An 8217-nucleotide genomic window follows, 5' to 3' on the forward strand; every position below is an offset into this window, starting at 1 on the left:
CTCTTTCTTAAAAACATTCTGATGGAGACAAAAATGGTATTTTTGATGCATTCTTCCCATGATCCTCACTGACTAAATACAGAAAATAGGGGATTTGGCTTCAGGAAATGGATCTTCTTGTGGTTCAGAAACAGGTCAAAGCCCTGCAAGATTGCAGTTCTGTTCCCAGGTTTGCTGCAGATACTTCGTGTGGCTTCGGGCAGGTCTCACTCTTGTTATCTGTCCATTCCCCATCTGCAAGGAAGAGAAGTCACATCTCCAGCTGATAGAGTGGTTGGCATCATGGGTTCATTAACGACTGGCAGGTATGATAATATTTTAATTCACTTATGAATGCATCATCTTCTTTATTTGGAGTCACAATTTTGAAACTGCAGGAGGCCCATTGTCTGGCGGGATGTTATACCCATTTAAATGCTGTTTCAGAGATAATGCTCCCATTGTCTTCCATACTGCGCATGTGACTTGCTTACCTCTGTCTCCATGATGGCCACACAATTTCCATGTCTGGGATGTAGAGAATTGCTCTTCACCTACCGTATCATTACGGCAAGGGTGGAGAACATCTAATCTAGAAAGGAAAAGAGTTATATTTAGGTGTGTGTAAACAGTGTTACCAAATCAGCTTTTAATGAAACCTTGTGTGCAGGTGTAGAGAGTTTAACAGATTCCTTTTTGTGTTATTTCTGTCAACACCAAAAGGTGACACCATCAAACAGGGATAATGATAGGTAAAACGTGTCTCGGTAAAGCAAACAAATTCTATACCTGAACACACCTTCCAGTTCAGGTAGACAAAACAGGGGTAGGTGGGCCAGACATTCAACAGCATGAAGATGGATGGGAAGCTGAGGAACCTCTAATTCCTACTGTTGAATGCCAGACTTTGGGGATTCAGCAATGAACGCTGCCTCGCTAATAACTGCTTGCCGCTGCCACACGTGTAGCGTCAGTGCCCACTTCCAGGCATGGAAAAAGTCTTCGTCAGGAGGTCATGTGCAGCTACTAATGAGGTCCATCTCATACGTTAGTCACCTATGACGGATTTCCAAGCATCTTCATCCAGCTCTATCAGCTGTGTTAGTAATTTAGAATTTTTTCTTCTCTCCCTCTCTGCTGCGAGCATTGCAGCAGGTGCAGTAATCATCAATGAGGGCATGCAGCTCGGAAACCCCGGGGGAAGTGGTGGAAGGGACCTGTTGGTTTGTGCTCATCATGCTTCCTGCGCCCGTAGGAAAAATGTGTTGCAAAAGCCCTGACACACTGCTCTCCTATGCGCCTGTGGTGAATTCTGAGCATTGCTAAGATTCTCCTGAATATTCACACCGAATTGGTGACCTGTGGTCTATGTCAACCTCGGGGTCATTAAGACCCTTGGTAAATCAGGCATGAGTGAGGGATGTTAAGATTTGGGATGATGTTTTTTCCATTAGCACCTTCTGCCGTCTGACACTCAGTTGAAGCCATGTCCATCACCTCTCCATGTGTCACACATCTGTAATGGAGACTGGACTGTAATTTGCAGGGCTGAATATGACCCCACAGGGCACAGCACTGAGGAATACTCAGGGGAGGATTGAGTTACCTTCTCCATTAAAGCTAAAGACAATGTTTCAGTTGAAACTTTTTCTCTGCTCCTTCCTTGGAAAAATTTCAAGGGGATCGACATTTTTCCAAAACATGGATCCACCCCTAGAAAAAATAATTTCTGCCATAACTTCAGCAAGCCAAACCCAGTGTTTGTAAAAAAAAAAAAAAAAAAAGAAGTTTGGTTGCTTCAGGAAAAAGCTACATGGAAGTGCAAGAAAAAATAAGGGGAAAACTTTCTAATTTCCTGGCAATATAAAGTGTTTCATTCCCTCTTTGGGGAAGGAAAACAGAGAAGGATGGAAGCAAAACCCAAAAGCACAGACTGCCAAAACCAGACCTGCTGCCCTTCCCAGGAGCTGGGCTGCAGCACCCAGACCTCCCCACCCCACTCTGATTTATGCTAGCTGGAAATCTGTCCTGGTAATCACCGACAAAACTATCAGGAAACACCTAAATTTTATGCAAATGTGTTCTGCTTACTCCAGAATGGATCTGAACCATCTCTCAAATCTGGGTTCAGTTGTGGGATCTTTGCCCAGGGTCGGCACAAGATGAATTATTAATAAATTAGCCAGTTATTACCAGATTGGGTGTGCCTTGCATTAAAATCAACAAATCCCCCGCACCTGAAAGAGGAGGTATCTCTCACAGACCTTGACTGAAGTCCAGGTGTATGGAGGTGTCAGTGGAGCAGGTTCTGGTTGTGAAAGATTCTGGTCATCAAGTTAATCTGTTGTCATCAGCTCCTGGGGCTGACTTCTAAAAGCATATAAAAGCCTCCCATTGGAGAGGCTCTTTAACCTGAGTGGCTTCTTCTCTTCCTCTAACAGCAGGTGAGTGCCTTGATATGCTTTTAGCTCTATAGGTGGGGGTTTCTGGTGCTCGCTTCTTGGGAGACAGGGTGATTTTTTTTCTTTATTTTGTCTCTCCAGTAGCGGTATTGACTCGTCTCCCTGGCAATTTCACTTCTGTACAGGTGAAAGCCATTTTATGATATTTTGAGACTTTCTGAGGCTCCAGACAGTGGCTTGCTGACTCTTTAGACCCACAAACCCTTGTCAACCCTCGTAATATTTTTTCCAACTAATAAGAATCCTTGTGGATAACCATCAGGTATTGAGTATCAGCTATCAAAGTATGTCATCCACTGGCAGCTTGTTTGGCATCTGTCGAGCAGCCATGGGTTGATGACTGCAGTCTCCTGGATCTCCAGGGCTCTGAATTTCACTACTTTGTATAAAATCAGCTCATCGCTGAGCAGGAGGACACTTCACGTGCATTTGACAGCCAGAGACACAGCTCCTGCTCTGAGGGTCTCGATGAACTAAGCAGAGATGTGGCTGTTGCAAGAAGGGATTGTTATCAAACAACTTTCTCTTTCAAAACCACTTGCAATACTGAAATATCCTTGGCTTTCTGCTCCTCTTTGACTAGTTTTAAATATTGCTCTGAGGTTCTCCTTGAACTAAGTGTGCTTTCATTAAACTCATATTGCTGCTTCGCTTCAGCTTTAAGTGTCCAGAAAATAGTGAACAAAGGGAAAGAAGGAAAACTCCTCTCACTGTTTCTCCCCTCCTCCCCCCCCCCCTTCTGTAACCATTTACCTGTTTGGATCACAACTTTGTGAGGATGGTGCTTGCCTCTTAAGCTCATTTATGCGTATATACAGTTATGCCCTGAGGCTGCAGGAGAGTGGCTGATCTCCACAGAGGCCAACAGTGATGGAAGCCCAGAAGAGCAGTATGGGGCAGCTACAGCAAACTAGAGCTACCAACACAAATTTGGTCTGAACAGCAGCGTCCTCAGGGATTTCCAAGGGTGGGTTTTTTGTGTGTGTTTTGCTGGTAGGATTAACTTTTAAAGGCTTTTCACTGTTGGTTTGATTGTCAAAGCTGAAAAACGGAGTGAAACTACAATATCCAGAAAGGCAAAGTGTGGAGGGATTAAAACAACTGAAATGGCACCTTGGTTTTCTTCCAGGCTTAGCAAAGATGTCTTCCCACCAGCAGAAGCAGCAGCAGCAAATACCTTCGAAATGCCAGGAAAAGTGTCCTCCGAAGTGTGTGGAGCAAGCCCAGGCCCCCAAAGGGCAAGCCAAGTGTCCTGTGAAGAGCATCCCACAGCAGCAGCAGCAATGCCCAAAGCAGAAGTAGCACTAACAGCAACAGCTACAAAGTGCCGTGAAAGATGCAGATGCTCATTTCCAAGCTCTCCTCCTGTCTACTGGCTCTGCCAGAATAGCTAGAAACTTGCAGCACACCTCCTTTGTTTGCAAGCAGAAATTACTTTACAAACAGATGCAATTCATTAACTTGGATTTATTCATCCTCTACTATAAATAAAAAAAAAAAAAGGGGGCCATTTTCTTCTGAGCTTTAATCTGGGACATGCTACAATAAAATTATGAGTAACCTCATGAGCTGCTTCCTGATTTTTTATTTTTTTTTAATTTACTAGCATCATTTGTTCTCTTTTGCGTTCTTTTATTAGCCAAAGAATTACCTTTAAACATACACTTGTAGATAAGGCACACATATGCAGAGACCCATGCATGTTTGCCTTCCAGGTTTCCCAAGGAATTATTTGTTCATATTTTTATTTCAGGTAGTTCCAGAAACCTACAGCTATTATGATGACCAAGTATGCCAGAAATGGGAAATGTCTAGAGTGAACAGGACACAAAATGACCACAATTTCTAGAAAGATGCTTTAAATTCAGCGTCTTTTGGGGCAAAGCTGCTGCCTAGGCTTTGAAACTGGCCCAGGATTAATGATCTTCCTGTCTCGGGGCAATCTTATCAGTTGTTTTCATCCTGAACTGGAGGAAACTGGGAAAACTTGGTTTTCTGCAAGCTGTAATATTATGAAGTATATTCTTGTGGTTTTAGAATGTCAACTATATAATAATGGCTGAGAAGTGAAGTTTTTAACTCTAAAAAGAAGTTTTTGCTTTCTCAGAATGAATGTTTTGGTTTTAAAAGAAACAAGATTTGGAATGTTTTTGTTTATTAGTAGGACATACTGGCTTGGCTAATTGATTTCCAGTCAGTTGTGTGGCAGAGGAGGGGAGGAAAATTAGAAATACAGAAACTGTTGAGTGGTACAATATTGGTGTCTAGCAGACAGATGCAAACCAGAAGCTATGTGGCTCAGTGTGATTCTGTCATCAGACAATGAGGTTGGACATATCTGACAGGTATGAGGCCAAGCCAGCAAGATTACATCGCTCCTGGCTTGTCTGAAGTCTGGGAAAAACTCATTCGTTTGTGCTTGCAACCTGTCCTGTAGACCTGCCTGTGCCTTACATCTGCCACAGGTCACGGAGTGGCTGGGGATACGTTTAAATTGGGCAGATTGACCACGGGGACAGCTCGGTGCGTGCCATGCTCTGGGATGGGGTGTCTTGTGGTGTTTCAGTGCAATTAGTGTTTCAGCGCCATCAGCTGGCGCATGGACAGACACAGTGCAGGGGCTCTTGCAGGTTCTCTGGAGATAAGCAACAGATCCAAGGTCCCCTGCGAACACCTGAGTTTCCGAGTCCCAATTTTCCCAGCTTTGAGGCTAAAAAATAACTAACTGCTGCGCGCTGAGGTTCCTTCTCATCTTTTTAAGCAGAGAATCTCCACAACTTGGTATTCAAAGTAATTTTTATTGTTGATTTTCACAGTGAAATAAATCCTGGATACAATATCAGCCTAAAACAATTAGAGATAAGTACCAAACACATACGCAACAACACTGTGTGGTGAAACATGTTCCAGGGTGTAATTGAGACAGCATGGGGTATGCTTCCTCCTTTATCCTGTCTAACAGATGGAAGCCACGCCTGAGGTTAATCTATTTCAAAATATGTCTGGATTGGATTTGATTATCTCTATATTTGCCATAAATAATCTCAGATCGAGCTGTTCTTTTACACATCCTAGAAAATCCAAGGGGAGCTCTCTGATTACTACCAATTCAGGTAAGCAGATAATTAAGAGGTGATGGCTCTTTTGTAAAAAAATTTTTATTTCCTCTGGCCCAATAATTTTTTTTAATTGCATAATATATTCAGCACTATGGATTCATGATTCAGAAGGTCTTGCTGCCATTGACTAGAACCCCTTAGCAGTAGGTTCTGCACAAACCTCAAATCCCCTAAACGCAAGGTGGGAGATGGCATTTGAGTGCAGGGAGCTGGGCAGGAAGGCATGAAAACCAGAAGGAAGCATGTGAGTCTAGACAATGAGCTGTAGGTCCCTGATTGCGTTGGGTTAAATTTGCATATTTAGCTAAATAAACCCTGACTGGAGCCCCTCTGCTGGGAGGACAGGATGAGAGAGTTGGGGATGTCCAGCCTGGAGAAGAGAAGCCTCCGGGGAGACCTTAGAGCCCCTTCTAGTCCCTAAAGGGGCTACAGGAGAGCTGGGGAGGGGCTTTTTACAAAGGCATGGAGTGACAGGGCGAGGGGGAATGGCTTCAAATGGGAAAAGGCGCGATTGAGATGAGATATGGGGAAGAAATTCTTGACTGTGAAGGGGGTGAGACCAGGTTGCCCAGAGAAGCTGTGGCTGCCCCATCCCTGGAGGGGTTCAAGGACAGGTTGGATGGGGCTTGGAGCAACCTGGGCTGGTGGGAGTTGTCCCTGCCCAGGGCACGGGGTGGAACAAGATGGTCTTCAAGGTCCCTTCCAACCTGAACCATTCTATGAGTCTATGACTTGAGCGTGCCATCATGCTCTTTGATCTCTCTCTGGGCTTTTAAAAGCCAGCAGGATGACTGGGAGAGGGCAGAAATTCAGACGGCTGGAAAGCTGGACGCACGTGCCTACAACACCACTTGAAGCCCTGTTGTCTATCGAGTGTCCCGATGTGTCAGTTAGCATATGGCTGTTAGTATAGGATAACGCTAGCGTTAGCTGCGGGGGGAGCTGGGAGCTGTGCTTCTTAACAGAAATTTTGCAGTGAATAAAAGGGTGTTGGAAAATGACCTCTGATTGCAAGATGTAGGGAGAGGAGGTCTGGGTTTGCAATCTTGGCTCTTCAAGGCTTCCCTTGTCAGCTGCAAGTTACTTCTGCACAGGTGGCCACTGGTTGGGCTGCTTCACCTGCTGCTGCTCAATGGGAGGACATTTCTCTGGAAGGGAGCACTTCCCTGGCTCAGGGTAGGGAGCAGGGATTGAGATGGGGATCTCCTTGCACTCCTGCTCCTCTGGAGGGCATGGAGCAGGCACCGGGATCTCCTTGCACTCCTGCATCTCCTGGGGACACGGCGCAGGTTCAGGGCATGGAACAGGGATTGGCGCAGGGATCTCCTTGCACTCCTGCTTCTCCTGGGGACACGGTGCAGGTTCAGGACATGGAACAGGGATTGGCACAGGGGTCTCCTTGCACTGCTGCTTTTCTTGGGCACATGGTGTGGGTTCAGGGCATGGAACAGGGATTGGCGCAGGGGTCTCCTTGCACTCCTGCTTCTCTGGAGGGCATGGGGTGGGCACAGGGATCTCCTTGCACTCCTGCTTCTCCTGGGGACATGGTGCAGGTTCAGGGCATGGAACAGGGATTGGCACGGGGATCTCCTTGCATTGCTGCTTCTCCTGGGGACATGGTGCAGCCTCCGAGCAGATACCGGGAACATGCACAGGGATCTCCTTGCACTCCTGCTTCTCCACCACAGATGGAGTTGGTTCAGGGCATGGAACAGGGATTGGCACAGGCAGCTCTATACATGCTGATTTCTCTTCAGGGTACGGAACAGGCTCAGGGTGTGATACAGGTGGGAAAGTTGGTGGTAGCTTGCTTTGCTGTTGCTGCTGCTGCTCCTGGGGTGGACACTTGGGTATTTCTCCCTTGCCTGGTTCAACCACCGGTGTTGGCAATGGCATCGTTTTTTCTGGTACCACCACTACTGGGACTGGTTCTGGGCAAGGTGTTGGGACTTGGACTTCAGGTTGCTGCTGTGGACATGGGACCGGCTCAGTGTACGGCACAGGCTCTTGGTTTTGCTTTGAGATTGTTTTATTCAGGCCAGGTGGGAGGGTGATTTCCTGCTTGATTTGCATTTGATTCAAAGACATCTTTGCAGGAAAGAAGATTATCTGAAAAGAAATGTCAGTGTTATTGCATCTGCTAAATGAACTGCGTTGCGATAAGGGTGAAGCAATTATAAGAAACATGAATCAGCTGCAAGAGTAAAGTTCTCTTAGTTTGCCCTTGGTTGCCCAAGGCAGGTTGGCTCAGAGAGAATTGTGATTTGCTCTTTCTTTTTCATCCTGCCTTTCAGCTCCTGCTCTGACTCTGCCTTATCGTGTTCCTCCTTTCTGTTCTGCAATATGGGACAGCCCTGTCAGGTCTGACTGAGGTAGAGCCACTCCTTTGAACCTGGAGCTGATTTACACTTCAGAGCTCTTCCTCCTGTTGCTTAGCTCTTCCTGACACGTAAACTCCCTTTCATTTCTGTGCTGGGGAATTGGTGAGAGGAGCTGGCAAATAACAGATCTGCTGGTTTGACAGCGGTTTCAGAAAGTGAAAATAATAATAATAATAAAAAATGCTGAAGACAAACATTTAAAAAAATTTGGTGTATCAAAAAGTAGAAAAATATAAATCTGGGCCCAACAGGGTATTTTATGTTGACAAAATCAAA

General features: G+C 45.6%; 1 protein-coding gene across 1 annotated transcript; it reads right to left on the reverse strand.

Annotated features, from left to right (window-relative positions):
- Window positions 1-6640: 6640 nt before the first annotated feature.
- On the reverse strand, window positions 6641-7648 carry TPRX1 (tetra-peptide repeat homeobox 1). The gene is made up of 2 exons (XM_009889532.1): window positions 6799-7648; window positions 6641-6738 (listed from the first exon to the last, which is right to left on the reverse strand). Exons 1-2 carry the CDS (start codon window positions 7646-7648, stop codon window positions 6641-6643), a joined length of 948 nt encoding a protein of 315 aa, XP_009887834.1.
- Between the last annotated feature and the right edge of the window lie 569 nt (window positions 7649-8217).

The sequence above is a fragment of the Charadrius vociferus genome, unplaced genomic scaffold (assembly GCF_000708025.1).
Source record: "Charadrius vociferus isolate BGI_N301 unplaced genomic scaffold, ASM70802v2 scaffold128, whole genome shotgun sequence".
NCBI classification, from domain to species: domain Eukaryota; kingdom Metazoa; phylum Chordata; class Aves; order Charadriiformes; family Charadriidae; genus Charadrius; species Charadrius vociferus.

Coding starts and splice junctions, on each gene's coding strand:
- TPRX1 (XM_009889532.1), bottom strand. CDS start 7,648: ATGTCTTTGAATCAAATGCAAATCAAGCAGGAAATCACCCTCCCACCT. Junction 6,739..6,798: donor CAAGGAGATCCCGGTGCCTG/CTCCATGCCCTC, acceptor TCCCTGCTCCCT/ACCCTGAGCCAGGGAAGTGC.